This window comes from Tubulanus polymorphus, chromosome 7 (genome assembly GCF_964204645.1).
Source record: "Tubulanus polymorphus chromosome 7, tnTubPoly1.2, whole genome shotgun sequence".
NCBI lineage: Eukaryota > Metazoa > Nemertea > Palaeonemertea > Tubulaniformes > Tubulanidae > Tubulanus > Tubulanus polymorphus.
Window position 1 is genome coordinate 13,863,821 of NC_134031.1, and position 17,603 is coordinate 13,881,423.

The window sequence follows — 17,603 nt, forward strand, 5'->3', positions numbered from 1 at the left end:
TAGTTAACTTATTTATGATTAATTCAACATTTATTTCATTACTAGTTTTATGATTATCATATATTTTGGATAATATGTTTTTAATATCTTCAATAATTCCATCTTCATTTAATTCATAATATTCTAAAGGTGATTTAATTAAATCAATTACTTTTTCTATATTATACTTTTCTTCATCAATCATTGATGCATTGTTAAATGATTTACTTTTTATATCAGTAATTACATCATTTAGTTTAATTCTCATTTCTTTACCATGTTTAAAATCAAACCCAAAACATATACTCGGTCCAACAGTTATATTCATTTATATAGGTGAAAAATTACTCTTTACATCTTATAACTAATTCATAAATTACAGGAAAGTTATTCAAATCAATTAAGTATCCATTATGATTTCTAATTTCTAATCTAAAATTATTAAAACTAGGAATGCATGGTTTGAAATCACAATCTGTTAAATTATAATTTATTTGCGTTCCAAATTCTTTAACATTCTTCCATGGTAAAATGTTTAGTAAACCAGAATTACAAGTTATATCTTTAGTTGCTTCGAATGTTTTTGTAGGATCGATTAAATTGCAATAAATATAAAAATGTGTGTAAGGTATTAAGTTTGGTGTAGTAGCGTCAATATTTGTAAAAGATCTATCTGGAAGAATTCCTAACAGTTTAGCTATAGGTTTTTTTACCATAAGTTTATGTTTTTCACTATTAGACAACCTTATCTTTATTCTATCAGAACTCTCACTTTTTAAAAATCTAATACTAAACCCAGAACTACTACCTAATTTGTGCCAGGCTTTTCTATTAATTTCTTGTGCTAATGTATCTAAATTATATAACCCTGGTTTTAAATATATATAGACCCATTCATTTTTATTTCTAATATTAATTAAAATGACTCTATGTTCAATAGACTTATCCGATACATTGTAAAAAGAATTACATAAACTTATATTAACTAATTTTAAATCTACACAATTCTTAAATTCTCTATCTAATTGTACTAGTAAATTATGAGATTTATAATTTGTAAGTTTTCTAGAATCAACAAATATTCTGTATTCTTTTAATTCTACCATTATTTATAACACAAAAAAATTACCGCTCATCACTAAAAATTAATTTTAATAAAATTTTTCCTTAATAAATGGATGAGAAGATAGCATGCGAAATTTGTGGTGAACTTCTAAGAAAAAGTAATATGGCTCGACATATGAAAAAACATGATGAAAATTATAAACCCCCTAAAATAAACTGTCCAAAATGTAATAAATTATTCTCAAGAAATTATGTTAAAAAACATTCAGAGAAGTGTAGAATTAATGGCGCAACGGCTAATGTTGATAGTAATTCTGCTGAAGTTGAACCTGAAGTTATTTGGAAAAGACCTTTCTTATTCTATGATAAGGATAATATAAAAGATCATTTCTGTGAGCCTTGTCAAGTAAAATATAGCCCTGAAAATATAGAAGATTGGGAGAATCATCAATTTCGTAAAGCACATATAGATAAAATTTCTAATAAATTTGAAACTGAATTCAATGAAAGAAAAAATAATTTATTAGAAAAAATAAAATATGAGAAAACGTTACCAGATAATAAAGAAACAGTTGAAAAGTTAGAAAAACAATATAATGAATTAACAAGAAAAACATATTATTGTAAATATTGTAAATTGATTATTACAACAAGTAATTCAAATCTACATAATAGAACAATAAAACATAAAGAAAACGTAAGAAAATACCAAGAGCTTAATGAAGATCTATTACCAATAAATTATAAACGAAAATGCCCACAATGTAGTTATGCGACCTTAAGACAAGAAGGTACTGTGTTATTTTGTGTTGAATGTGGATGGCAAAAGAATTTATGGGGTGAAGAAAAAACTAGAGATTTTCTCATAGAACCAAAATTAAATTATCTAGATGAAATTTTTAAAATATTTTCTATAGAAGATCATACACCAGAATATATGCAATGGCTTGAAAAAATGAAAATAATAGAAAATAAAAATGGTGAAATAACTAAAAAAGATATTATAAAAACAATTATTCCACCAACATTTAACACAAAACAAAAGAAAATGTATTTATATTTATTATTTAACGATTATTATGAAAAACCTAAATTAACAGAAGAAGATATGGAAAATATAAAAAAAATATTTAAACAAATATTAATGTATCATTTGGAAAATAGAATAACAGATTCAATAAATTATGAATTCTTTTTAAATAAGATTGTAAATTATTTAAACCTAGATATTATAATTCCATTTGATGAATTAACAAACAAAAAGAAACAAAGAGAGCGAGATGAAATGTGGAACAAGATAGAACTTTATTTAAATGAGAAAAATGGAATGGAAGAAGAACCTGAACAATTAAATGAAAATGAAGAAGCCAATAGTGATTTCGAGTATGATGATATTGATTTTATGTTTTAATAGCCATAAGGTAATGTTTTTATACCATCATCTGAAATATGCCTTTTATCATCAAATGGATTTAAACTAGTTTTTTCAACTTCATTAATGTACATCTCATGATTTTCTGATCTTAGACAATTCATTTTGTGTTTCATTACAATTGATTTATATAAACACTTTATATAATCTTGAAATTCTATATGTTTATCAACCACATGTTTAGTTATTCCTTTTAACTTTTTAGCTTCATGATCTTTTGTTCTGTAACTATACATTTTACTTCTTATCCCAACAAATTCAATCATTTCATCACCTCCTAATTCATCTTTAAACTTACCAGGAATCTTTTTATTATCATTGCTAAATAGTTCATGATCTTTGGGATAATTACTAAAATCAAAATGATGTTTTAATGTTTTTAAGTCTTTTGTTATGTCATTTGTCTTGATTTTTAGTATGTACGCATCCGTATTTTTTTGGATTAATGGGAACCCAGAATTGAATGTTGCATCATCTGTTGATAAATCATAAACATAATCTGTTGGGTTATATATTTCAAATAAATCTTTAACTTCTTCAGTTAAATCTTTTTCTGTGTGGCTTAGATTAAAACAATTTGGTTTAGATTTAATCAATCCAATATTCATATTGAAGCCTAATGAATTACATAATATATTTAACCCTGATATAGCAACTTTTCCTTTCTGTGCAAAGGTTATCTTTTTATCCTTTGTAAATTTTTTAGTACCATCAGCTGCGTAGAATCCAATAAAGAACCATTTTCTTAAATTATTTTTTGCATTTAATACATAATCTGGAACTATCTTTTCTTTTGTTGAAGTATTACTTTTCACTATTGCATGAATATAGAATTCATCATTATATTCTATAGCAAAATCTTTAGGATTATTTACAAGTATTCTATAAACTGCTGATGATTTCATAACATCCATGATTCTAAATGTTTTATTTGGATAAACTTCTTCACAGAATTTCTTAATTCTTTCTAATAATCTTAAGTCTTGATTGCATAAATACCAACAATATTTATTACCCCAAACATATTTATACGCACCTGCTGAACCATCACCCATGAAAAATCCATTGATAAAATATTCTTTTTCTTCTAATGTTTCAGGTTCTATATTATAAATATTATCAATTATTTCATCAAATGACATATGATTCATTCTTTGGAAAAATCTTTTATGTAATAATTCATCTCCAATTTTTATATCAGTTGGTTTTATTTTATCACCATTTCGTTTAATTAAACTATGATCTTCTGTAACATCTACAAATCCTAATTTAGTTCTAACTCTATAGATTTTCTTATTTGTTTTATGCCTAATAATATTCTTTAATTTTTTCCATCCATTTCTTGTCCAAACATCCATTAAACCATTTATTTGTATTAGTTCTTTTTCACCATATGAAATATAACATTCATTTTGTTTTGGAATTATTTCTGAAATTCTTTTTACCAATATTTTATTATTACATTTTAATAATATTGGGGTGTCGGCCGTTACAGAATCGAAGTACAGAATTTCTATATGTTTTTCCCCAAACAATGGTTGTAAAACATTATAATGAAAATTATACATTAATAATTTTGATATTTCTAAAACTGTTGAACCAATGAAAATAGGTTTATTAAATTTCATTGACGTTCTTTTTAATTTTACCGCGGTCAAATAATCCTCAAACCTTTTATTTCCTAAATGTCTAGGATTTGATTGTAGGTGTCTCAATCGTTCAGAATTATTTACTAATTCAATATCATTTCTATTTCTAATATTTTCACATGTTTTACCATAAAAACTATTGTTCATTAATTTGAAGAAATCTTTTTCAAAATCTGTTTTTGATATGGTTCTCTGTTGAGTATTGAAATCTATATATTTTTCTAACCACTTTGATTGATTAAATTCAATATATCTATGTACTTTCTTTAATTTCATTCCTTGTTTTAGATAAAATTTTAACATTCTATAATGAACAATATAATTGTATTTATTATTTTGAGTAAGTATTAATTTTTCTGTAAAAACATGATCTTTCGGTTTTATTTTCTTCTGGTATTCACTTAAATAACTATCATCTACAGTTAAATGTTCTGGGCAATAAGGTAAGTTTCTTGTTTTAAACTTTATGTTATCAGGATATTCTAAATCAACTACAAAGAAATAACCAATTGGTGCTTCATCTTCTAAACTCATAATTGCGCTTTCCCAATTAGTTTTATCATCATTTTCAACTTCTGTTAATATAAAATTTTTATATGGTTGAGGTTGCATCATTGCCCAACCATATAAATTATTGGCGTCAATATATAATAATTTATATTCACCATTTGCTTTAAAATACCTATCTCCCATAACACCACTAATTCCACCTCTAATTGATTTTTCAAATAATAAAACCATATCTGGTTCTTTTAATAAATCTAATTCTACATTTGTATATTTTAAACCACATTGCCAGGTTAAACCAGGACTTGAATAACAATAACAAGGGTCAACATTAAAATGGTTTAGATTAACTTCTCTAAACTTTACTTATATCTGCCAATATCATAACATCTGATTTTAAATATAAATCAACTAATTCCCCATGATTTTTCATCTTAAAATGGTTCCAAATATTTAATGTTCTATTAAACACTTCATCTTTCACATACTCCTCTTTTAATTGATCATAAAATTGATCTTTTAATAATTCTGTTACATTAAAATCATCGTGTGTTTTATAAAATGAGTAAGGAATTGCGCCTTTATATCTCAATAATTTAAAATCTTGGTCATTTGGATAATAATATCGAGTTATAACAAAATCATTATCAACTAAACTTTTTGATAAATTATCTAATGAACTTGCTAGAAATCTATAAGAATCTAAAAATCTAATGCAACCAAATTGAAATGAAATATAATTTTCAGATGTTTTAGCTAATAGTTTAAAATCATATTTTCTTACATTTGCTTCATTCATAGCATTATATTCTTCTATTTCTTGATTAATTGTACCCAATTTCTTTGATAATTGTTTTATAAATAGATGGGTATCATAACCTGATAAATTATGAAATAATATTGGTACGAAATTAACTTTCTTAGCTTGTAAATTGCAATCTTCATGAGCAGCTCCACGATATTTTGAATTCAAATGATCATGATCTCTAACTCTTTTATCAAATGAATAAAAACGTTTTTCACAATAACAACAATGAGTTGCATAATTAAAATCAATTTCATCTTCTTTTGTCATAACTATTCTTTTATTTTTGTTTAATAATTTTGTAAAATCACTTTCTAATTCAATCATTTTATCACAAAAATCATTAACTACATTTTCACCTCTAAAAGAAATATATTGACTTTCATATAATTCGGGATAATTTGATTTTATGTAAATTCCATAAGCAGCAGCTCTTTGATGAACTTTTTTAATTGTATTTATAATTGGTGGGTCTTGTATTGCGTCTTCATTTAATTCATTTCCTTTATCCATTGATTTTAATAATTGCTTTTTGTTATATATTTCTTTTCTATCTTGATTAGTTAATTCTTTATTCAACGATTCAAAATCCCCATAAATTACAAATGGAACAATATTTTTAAATTTATGATTAGTAAATTTCAATTTATAATCTTTTTCTGTTGGCATTATTAATTTACAAAAATCTTTATTATCACATAATTCTTTATGTTTTAATAATGTATTCTCAGCCATAAATTTAGATAAACATTTTCTACATAGATAAATTTTACGATAATGATCACTTTCTGTTGTTCTAAAGAATAAATCAATTTGTTTTAACCACATATAATGTTCATTTTCATCTTTTTTGTAATATAACAAATCTATAGCATTTTCATCATCATAATATTCTGTTAAATATAAAGCTTCCAATGTATAATCTTTAATATTTTCACCTTTTGTCTTTGGTAATTGTATTAATTCGAATACATTTATTTTTAAATTATTAACTTTTTCTATTTTAGGAATCATTTTTATAGTTACTGGATATTGATCAATTTTATATAATGTTTCATATTTCCGATAATCTGTTATTCTACAAACATTTTCCTGTGCTGGATGTAAGCAACTAATAATTGACCATAGAAAACATTCATTATCTTCATTTTGAATATTTATTACTGCTTTTGTTATAAATGGTAATTTAATATAAGATGATGCTTTAATATCCTTTTCTGTTGTAAAGTTTGAATCATTTTTAAACATTTTATTACTTTTTGATGTTTTATTTCTTTTTGTATTATAAACATTTAAATCTAAATATATAATTTCATTCAATGTTAAACCAGAACCCTCAAAATATCTTTCTTCAATATGACGTTTAAATTCATTTAATATTTTTTCTAACTTCTCTTTTATTTGTGTTTTTGAAATTATTTCTTCAGAGTGTGTTTGAATATTATAATCCATTTTTTCTTCTGACTTTATAAAACTTACTTTCCCAGAGATACTAATTTTTGGATATTCAACATCTGTTATCAAATCTAGTATTTTTTCTATTATTTCATTAAATTTACTATAATCTTCTATTGTTGTACCTTTAAAAAATCTAAATATAATAGCTGCAGGACCAATTTTACTATATAATGTTTCTAAGATTTCAATTGTATCTTTTATTTCTAGTGAATCAATATAATTTCTAACATTTTCCATGTAAGGTTTATTTGAAATAGATTTTGTTTTTGAAGTTGATTCTTTTACTTGTTGAGGTTTATCATCAAAATAATCTATTCCTAAAACATTATTTCTCAAATTTTGACGGTGTTTTTCTGTTTCGAGATGTCTATTATAATTCCTTTTTGTTATAAATTCATCACAAACTTCACATTTTATTTCATTCACATTCATATTTTCTAATCGTTCTTTTCTTTCATTGGAATTTTCTGGAGTTTCAAAATCTATTACATTTTTTATATGATTTGCAGTTTTTTCATGTCGTGTTTTATGAGATGTATCGATGTATTTTTTACAATATTGACAATAATATTGATTTTTATTGACATTATTGTTTTCTAGTTGGTGTTCATTCTCCCCCATTTATTAGGGAAAAAAATTACTTGTGGTGATGAGTGGTGTCTCGCCCTCTCGCCCTCTGATCTGAAACCCCACTTTTCTAATTACTTATATGGTATACCAGGGGGCGTTGAATATTGAAATAGTTAGATTGTTGAGAATTTGAAACCACTTCCCAAGTGGGCATGGTTTCCCTGGACCCCTAGTTATTTTTTTTCTTCTAAACTCTAGATATTTTTTATATTCTTTTCTCCTTTTTCTATGATCTTTTTGCAATTCAAGGGAACATCTTTTACATTTACATACTAAACCATCAATTGTTCCTTTTCTTTTATGAAATTCTGAATAATTTTTTAATTCACCACAACCTAACACATCTTTTCACATCAAATATTTCATCTCTACATAGGTTACACTTAATTTTTTTCATCTCTTTCCTTTAAAGTCATTTATTATCTTTAATCTTAGACAAAAATGACAAAATCTATCACGAGTTTCAAGTGTATTATCATTCATCATTTATATAGAAAAAAATTACCAAATATATTTTACCCAACATTTTTACCCAAAAACCTACCTAGCCTCATACTTCTGGTTTCAAACCACCCAATTTTCCCTTACTGATGTGTTTGGACAAAATGTTGAGGCCACTGTGGGTGGCTGTCCACAGTGTGTAGACAAGAGGCTGTGTGCCTTGCAGGACTGTGTGTCCTTGCCTTTATGTGCGGGCTAGATGGCTGTGTGCCCCGGAGTCCACTGTATGTGGACGGAGACTGTGCGCCTTTGCAGGACTGTTTCCTGTTGCCTACTGCGTGCGGGCTGGAGGCTCATGGACCGGACTAGGAGGGCTGTGTGCCGCGGAGTCCGCAGTGTGTGAGAAAATAAATGGAAGAATCGTTTTGTTTGAAATGAAGAGTGATAATGAATAAATGAATTTTGGGGCAGAGAAAACTCGATAGGTCAGGGTTGTTGGTTCGCCATATTCAAAGTGTATTTCGATATACTACGTTAGTCCCACTATTGCGAGATTTATCGGTCAAGGAGTTCGTCTATTATTTCGGTTTTCTAATCGGTTTCGGCGATTTTATTTAGCGCATTTTCCTTGGCTGTGTAGAGTTAATAGTCGAGCTCAACGCATGATACTCCGTTCGTGTGGGACGCGGGACATTAAATCCCTTACATTTGCAGTTTTATGCGAGCCTTTTGACTACTCCGATTTTAGTATTTTCTTTTGTTCTTGTTTGGCTGGTTATCCTTGAATAAGCCGATTTGCAAAGGATTTAAGCGCCTGAAACCTATTGTTTACGCTGGTAATAAAGTTAGATTGTCTAGAGTTTCAATTTGTTGTTTCATGCGTCCTGTGTTTTCAATTCTATAGCCGCGGGCCTCGTACTTCGTAGTGTCCGTTGTCGGCTTCGGTCATGGTTTACTCTACTCCTTTTAGATGGTACGATCTCAGTTCGATGTGGATTCTATTATTCTTTCTTTGAGCGATATCCTGTCCGAGGAGTGTCCGAGGGCTTATAGATATGTGTCTAAATATTGCTTCTTTGGGCTTGCTTTTTAGATTTAATCAACTCCCCTTTTTGGTTTGGGTTTTGGATTGTTATTATATATATTTGGGCGACACCGGTTCCCATGTTTCTGCAGTGTCTCCACTACACGGACTGAGAATATTTACGGCGTTCCCCAGTTAGGACGACAAATGGATGCTCCGACTTAGATATTCTCGGAGCCAGCCCGTTTTCGCGTCGTAACTTATGTGGAAGTTATGGCTGACAGTAGTGATGTACACTATGAAGAAAATCAGTGTCCTGTTGACCGAAATGCTGATTCGGATCAAAACGGAGAAACTGCATCGGTTGCAGGTAACAAACGACTCTATTTTAATTATCCCTTTAACCGAATGGGAAAAAATTCATGACGTTTTTTCTTTCCGCTTTTTTTTTACATCGAGCTCCACATTCAATTCAAATCAATCGAAAAATATTTATTGACTGCTTTGATTTGAGCTTACATCCGTCTTCTAACGCAACTGATACCTGTCACGTTTATGTGACCGACTTTTTCAGGTAAAAGTGCAGATCTGCACCTCTCGTGACTGACGCAATCTGCTGAATGACAAGATCCAGGCACAGGCACTTGAATATGGGCTTTGACCTTTTTGTTGGTGCGGTAAAATAAAAATGATAAAATTTACCGTAATCTACGATAAAACACAACCGGGGTTGCCATCTTAATCATCCATGATGTAACTGTTTTACCCATGATCCAATGCGCACCCCTCGTTTAACTATACTATACAGAAAGGCAGTAAACGCTCCTATCTCCGTATTAATGCTTAAATCTACCCGCAATTATCGGGACAGATGACGTCACAGCAATCCCGAAGAGGCATCGCGAATTTTCAAAAATCAATCTTGTTGCCAGTTAAAATCTTTAACGGAGCTAAAACAGTGTCAATATTTCCAAAAAATCATCTACAATTGAAATTATAGGCGCTCCTTATATTTCAGAATTAAAATTGACACCTTGGGACGTACTTCGGCAATTCTCGGCAGTGTTCGGCTGTCCCGATAATTGCGGGTAGATTTAAGCATTACAGAGAAAGGAGCGTTTCCAGCCTTTCTGTAGGCCTATAGTATAGTTAAACGACGCGCGCGCGTTGCATCATGGGTAAATTCATTAGAAAACATGGCGGATTATCAAAGTCAGGAATAACATATCGCTGGTGAATTATTAAATATTTATCCATTATCAAAGCCCATATTCAAGTGCCTGTAATCCAGGCTAAAATCTTTCTACTCTCTCTAGTGAAGATATCTTAAAATTAGCCAATGGTAATGTACTGAATTGCTGTCTGATGACATTTTGAATCTGAAACAATGATATTTAATGTAATTGATTGAATCGTTTACGCGGAGAGGTGCGGATCTGCACTTTTACCCTCTACTAGATAGTCTAGTACCTAGCTGTCGTTCTACAAACAACGTCTAGGGCCAAAGTGCTCATATAAGGTTAATTTTCGTCCCTCATTTTGAGGCACAAGGCTTTGAGCGTCTATTGCACCCCATAAAACACCATCAACTTACCTCAAACTTGTAGAGGGTCCTTCCAACTACATAAAATCAACAACGCGAGATCTTGATGAACACTTACAGTCAACTTTATTTAACGATTCTACCAGACGTTCTCATATAGCGCGAGCGCCATTTACAACACAAAACTCACTGATTATGAAAATGGTTTTTAGTATATAACCGAAAATTTAGGTTCTTAATAGATTTTGATAGTTTCGATATTTTAAAACTTTTTCGATCTCGTGATTGCAGGATTTATATTTTTCTCGTCTCTTGCGATTCATTGTGTATTTACCGCGTTGACATTAGCCTAAGATTGGATACAGCGGTGTGTTTCAGACAGTTCGATTATTTATTCTGTCAATTAGAGTTTTTCATCCTCAAAATGGCCTGAACTTTGCTTTTCAAATGGCCTGAAATGAAGCCTGGCCTGGAGGCTATGAACCCTGTATTGGTTCTGTAACGTTTAACGCACTCTAGCATTTTGCCTAGTTTGAATGTAAATGTACCCATTATAATAGTTGAAACAACTCATTCATAAAAGGCACTAACGTGATATCTAAAATGTATATCTATGTAATTATATGAATGGTGAGTTCTTGTTTTCTGGACGATCACTGGAGTTATACTGATGAATCCTCTTCTCTTGCGAATTTCTCCTCTCCTTTTACGAATGAATCCTCTCCTCTTTTACGGATAACAAAGAGTCTATGTATCTCAACTCCGGGAATAAAAATCTGTATTGTACACAATTGGGTAAAGTAAATGCTTTAGTCAATAAAGGTGATGTTACAAGAGACCTTCTGCATCCACATAACTATGGTGAGTATCTTTAAGATGGGGTAGTTTTACCTCCACAGGAAAAAGATAGTGCTCAATATTTCGAAGACTGAAGTGGCTTTAAAGAAATGCGAAAATCCCCGACTACACTCAGGTGTGCAGCTCCCGGAACTCTCACAGCTTGAGTTGAGAAAAGTTACCACACACAGCATCACCCCTAGGGTTTTTGGCCATTCAACCCGAACATGATACGCGGTAACCGGCGCGCACCTACTCCAGACCCTGAAATCGCCCTATCTCATTCTATAAGAGACTCGGGCCTCAACACTCATCCGTCCTGCTGGCGTGACAGCACGTCCATTGCCACAGGATACAAAGCCGATGAATGCTGCATCGTAGATCGAAGGGCCTCGGGGCCTTATTCGATGATCCTCTACTGCTGAGTCTGCAGCACGCCTGCTCAATCACAATCCAGGGGTACTCGCACATACAAATAGCCACAAACAACCATAATCGACCTAAATGGCAACATGTTTAAAGGATAATGAATCGATATACACTTTATTTTCATTAGAAATACACTGTACGTAATAAGAGGGTAATCAATTTTAACTGTTCTCTGACGTATTCTTCCACTACCGGTGGCTAAGCTCTATCTTCGTTGACACTAAACTGTGAGGCTCAAATCAGCTCAACGGGGGCGTATCAGTGAGAAAGAAGGGAACAACTTATGACTTTATATACACAGACTTAATTATCATACACCAAAACTTTTGCGACGCATGCGACTCAAGGTTCTACATACAAAACGTAACGGGAACATATATTTAATCCACACTGTTTAACGAGGTCATTTCCTTCCACAAAAACGCTACTTATGTACGACGTGTGCATGGCAACAACCTGGACTATACAATCATCAACTTCGGTCGACCCGCTACCCTGAACAAACTACGCGACCAGACACATACTGGTAGGCCTACTACTATATGCAGCCGGGTATACGCACTACCGTCCGAGCGATACGTCTTACCCTCCTCGTGTCTTGCCACATTAATATCATAGGACGTTGAACATTAAAACAAACGACTTAGAGACACCTATCTCCCTCAGAAACGTATAGGGGACTTGTTTCACTATAGGCACAAAGGAAAGGCCGACTCAACTTACGACGCGTACATATAACATAAACAGGCCCTAACTAATAACGCGCCTATGCGGCGCCACAGCCCGCAGGGCGAACACACGACGATCGAGAGATGACTGTCTGAGCTGGCGAATCGCGCGCCTTTTAATGTGAGATTGCCGAAGTGTCGCGTTTTAGCTAACTTGGTACTTTAGTCCCAGCGGGCTATTGCGTTCACTTTTCGTCCATCCGAATCCAGTTATTTTGGGAAGTTTTGAAGATGCTTCAAGGTAATGTCTTGATATTTGGTTTATACATGTATCTACCCTAGACACATCTTCAGCCCAAAAACTGGCCCTATCAGAATCAAGATGGGTGACCGGCAGCCATTGTTGTTCGCCGAAATCAGCACTTTTTACACATTTTTGAACTTTTTGAGGGAAATTTTGAAGACGCCTTGATCAATTACCTTGATCTATTTGGTCGTCCTAGGACCTCATAAGTGCCCAAAAATGTTAATTTTGGCCCGAATATTGAGTCCTGTAGCTTCCTACTGGTTTGCCATTTCTCATTGCAATTGCTAATGGGTATTCTTTTGAAAAGGATGTTTTATACCTGAGACAGGTATTGTTGATCAGCCAATTATGACGCAATTGGCGGCCATCTTGGTGTCATTAGTACTCATTCGTAGGTGGGAAAAAGTTTTTCCACATTATATTGATACCTAATCATATTTTGTTACAACAATGAATTGGAAAGTTGTAGCTTATAACTAACGTGTTCTATGATTGTGGTGAGTTTCAAGTTCATTTGGGTTTTTGTATATGGCCACCAGGGGGCGTTGAATAATACAATATCTTCAATTGCAAAGTTGTAGCTCATGACATCATCTATGATTGTGGTTAGTTATTCTATATGGTCACCAGGGGGCGTTGAATAGTTGAATAACTTAGTATTTCCTTATTATATTGGTACCTAGGCATATTTTGTTACCATGATCAATTGCAAAGTTGTAGTTCATGATATGTTCTATGATTATGGTGACTTACAAGGTTATTGGGTTTTGAATATGGTCACCAGGGGGCATATTTTGTGATCACAATCAATTACAAAATCGTAGCTGCTGACATGTTTTATTATTGTGGTGAGTTTCAAGGTCATTGGTTTTTGTATATGGTCACCAGGGGGTGTTGAATATAGCAAACTATAACTTCAGATTTCTTCACCAATGTTCCAGTGTACCTCAAAACTATTTAATATTCACAACTATCCATTCGGAAAATATCAGATTCCAATTTGATTACAAAAGGAAAACAGTGCTTATCTGAAACGTGACAAAGGAGGACACGGGAATGATTGACAGGGTGACGTCACATTCATAAACAACTCGCACGTGGCATGCGGTCCAGCGCAACTTGATACTAGATGATACTAAACTCCACAAATCAACACCCCCAAATCCGACCTGAAACACCAGGGGAATGGTCAAGAATGCCACAATTCGCATGTACATTATCTCGATATCTCGTGACTTCAAAGGCAACTCAAATTATGCCAGCGAGGCTCACTGTATAACTAGATACCGACACAAACTGAAGCACTACGGACACCCAAAATGTTACAAACCCCCCTCAAGACCTTTACCGGTCGAAAAGGAAGACAACAAAATTTTCAAATACAAATTTTAACTTTTATTCAAGAGATCGCGCAATATCTACATAGAGTTCAAGTATCTAAAATTTCTCCAACGCCCTTTCGCAGAATTCACATTCCTGGCAGTAATCGAACGTAGCGCCGTCTTGGAAGTGCACGGTGCCAAACTGGGCATCAGTCTGGACGGACTTGTCAATCTTCAAAATGATGACGGTCCGCGTCACGGTAGTAGTCTTCTTGGCTGGTGCGGGTTTCTTGACCAGAGCCTGAGGGACGTCCAGAATGCAGGGCTTCGGAAGAAACTGGGATGGCAGTACGGGTACCTTGACCCGCCCCTTCTTACGACTTAACCACTTCTGCAATCACGTCCTCTAGGTGATTATTAACAGTATCATGTACAGTCGATTCTTTCGTGGGCGCTTCCTTGGTGACGACTTTACCCTAAACGGGAGCGGGACCAGATTTATTTTTCACTGGAACCTCGGGTGGCTGTCAGGGCCGACCTTCTACCTCTTCGGAGACGGGCTTAAAATCTCTAGTGAGGACAATGAAGACAAAGAACTTCACCGCCTCCAGCTTCGCTTGTGTCTGCGACCACGACTTTCGCGCTCTCGTCTGGAGTCTTTGCTCCGACTTCTACGTTCTTTCGAACTGAAGGACCGTCTTCGTCGAACAAATCTTTTCGTCTTATGCAACCACAGACCCTCTTTCGAGGAAAATTCCTCCTGGCATGCGTAACATATGTGCCTAAAACGATAACATAACTTGCATAACGATAACACAACACACTACTTATGACACGCTATAACTACTACAGTGGAGCTGTCCATTTATTCGGCCCATGCACTGTACCTCTGAGGGTGACGTACTCGCCTATTCAACTTCTTCTCGAGGGGAATTTCCCAAACGAGGCAAATCCCTACCATCCTCTGCCCTAACGCCTTTACAGTGCGGCTTCAACCGATTGAAGTAAACGACTTTGACTGTCCCATTTGGCAAGGATATACGGTAAATAACCTCGCTCAATACGTCTAGGACCCTACATGGCCTGACCCAATGCCTTCACAACTTTGGTGATTTTCCTTCAGTAACTGCTGGTGAGTGGAGCCAGACCTCGTCCCCTGTCTTGTATGACGAACCATTACATTTCCTATTGTACTGTCTTTTCCTGTACACTATATGACACTTCATGTGCATCCTCACTCTCTCATAAGCCAAAAGCAATCGCTCTCGAAGCTCCTTAGCATGCAAATTTTTCTCCTGGAGTGGAAGCAATGGTCGACCTGACTGCAGGTCCAAAGGTATATGGACTTCTCGACCAAACATAAGGAAGTTTGGGGTAAATCCAGATGCATCGTGTCGTGAGACTCTATAAGCCATCGTAACAAAGGGTAACTCGAGGTCCCAGTCATCCTGGCTTGATTCAACTACGAGCATTAACTCCGACAACAGGGTACGATGAAACCTTTCTACGAGACCGTCAGACTGTAAGTGGTAAGCTGTAGTGCGAGTTTGCTGAATCGCCAGCAACTTGCACACTTCTCTAAACAACTTCGACATAAAGTTGCTCCCTTGATCCGAGTGCAGAAACTCCAGAATACATAGTCGGGCGAAGAACTCCTGTGTCAACAAATCGGCAACGGTTGACGCCTCGTTATTGGGAATAGGGAAGGCCTCCACCCACTTGGTGAAGTAATCGGCTACTACCAACATGGCCACATTCCCACATAGAACATAGGAGACATATTTCATATTGGAGGCAGGATAACATGTTCTCCATCTGCCGCTCGAAGGTGGAGCTGGCATTACCCTGGCCAAACGGCATCTTACGAAACTGGAAGAAACCACCGCGGACGACAAACTCCAACTTTTCTTTTGCATCGTCATCCATTTCTACCTGCCAATTACTGCTGGCCATGTCCATGATGCAGAAGTTCTTGGTGCCATACAAGGATTGCAAAGAGTCGTCGAAGCGAGGTACAGGATAAGCATATTTAACGGTCACTTCGTTCAAACGACGATAATCAATTCAATACCGCATTGGCCCATCCTTCTTAGTCACCAGCAGGATAGGACTGGCCCAAGGGCTACAAAACGGCTCGACTGCTCCTTTCTCTAGCATATCCTTGAGGTGCTTGTCGGCAACCTCCTGCTCGGCAAGAGGTAACCTACGAGGTCTCTGCCTGACAGGATGAGCATTGCCAGTGTCTATAGTGTGCTTCACACCTTTCGCACAACCTAGGTCCATATCTGCTTGTACAAATGTATCAGCATACTCAGTCAAGTCTGACCTTTCGGATTTTGGCTCTATCCTGGGAACCGCAGCCCTCACAACTTCTCAAAGGCACAAACTGCACAACTCTTAACAGGAGCAAGTATACCTAGAACCCATCCTTGATATACGGTGATAGGATGTTCGGAAGAATCCAACAATCATACAGGAAAACTCATGCCTTCGGTGTCTATCACACACTTTCCAACAAGGAGATCACTGCTGACATGTCTCGAAGGACACGCTTCGACTACACCCCATTTGCTATTAACCAACAGATCAATGGCCAATGTGGAAATGATCATTTCACTACGAGCAGGAATCACCGTCCTGGACGACGCTGCAACCAGGTCATCGTCTGAGTCTTCGTTGAATCTACGGGAGTGAAATATCTGACCATTCTTGAACACGATATAAGGTCTCTTGGGGAATATCTTCACACTCAAAATAAGAAAGGAAAGCCATACCAAGATTTACCTCATTGACATCTGCCACAACGAAATATCACGACATCGGTTGTTGAAACAATACAAACTCAGCTTCAGCCTGACCAATTACGGGCATAAGCTTGTGACTAGCAGAGATTAACTGCTCAAACATCCGACAAGGGATACACATATGAACTAAGCTCCTTATTACACTTAACGCTCATGATGGAAGTAACTGCTACAGTGTCTACTGGACACTGAAGAGTCCGTGACCCATCTTCATAGGTATCCATATTCACCTAACTGATGATTCCCTACTAAATTTGTCATTGGTTCAGTCTTCTGAAGCTGGGAGGTGCGGGAACTCAGCAGAACTTACTCCCTCTTGCCCTGCTGTGTGGCGTTTCCCTGTTCCAGGGTAAAAAATCACCAATTTCCCCTGAGATAGGATAATACATCAGGATTTCTCTGTATGACTACTGCTTATTCAGAGAAAAGACATTAACAGGACTTATCCAACAGGAACTCAACCACAGAAATGTCATTTCAGTGCTCAGTGATTACAACAAAGTTAAATTCCAATATATGAAATAAACTAAATATCTCTTAAATAACACTAATACTACACATTTCTCAAAAAACACAATTTATTATAAAAACATCTTTTTGACAGTCAACATCCCACCCCCTTTATTTCGACTCTCTGCGAAATAACTAATTAATCAATCCATCTTCAAGATGGTGCAGAGTTTATGTATTGCTCTATGCAGAA

At 34.4% G+C, this 17,603-nt stretch overlaps 1 protein-coding gene across 1 annotated transcript in view; it reads left to right on the forward strand.

Moving 5' to 3' along the window:
- Window positions 1-8,915: 8,915 nt before the first annotated feature.
- The window catches only part of LOC141908320 (transmembrane and coiled-coil domain-containing protein 4-like), a 57,555-nt gene continuing 48,867 nt past the window's right edge, over window positions 8,916-17,603 (forward strand). The window contains exons 1-2 of the mRNA XM_074798321.1: window positions 8,916-8,939; window positions 9,060-9,360. Coding sequence (XP_074654422.1) covers window positions 9,264-9,360 — 97 coding nt within the window. The 5' untranslated portion in view covers window positions 8,916-8,939; window positions 9,060-9,263. The remainder of the gene's footprint in view (window positions 8,940-9,059; window positions 9,361-17,603) is intronic.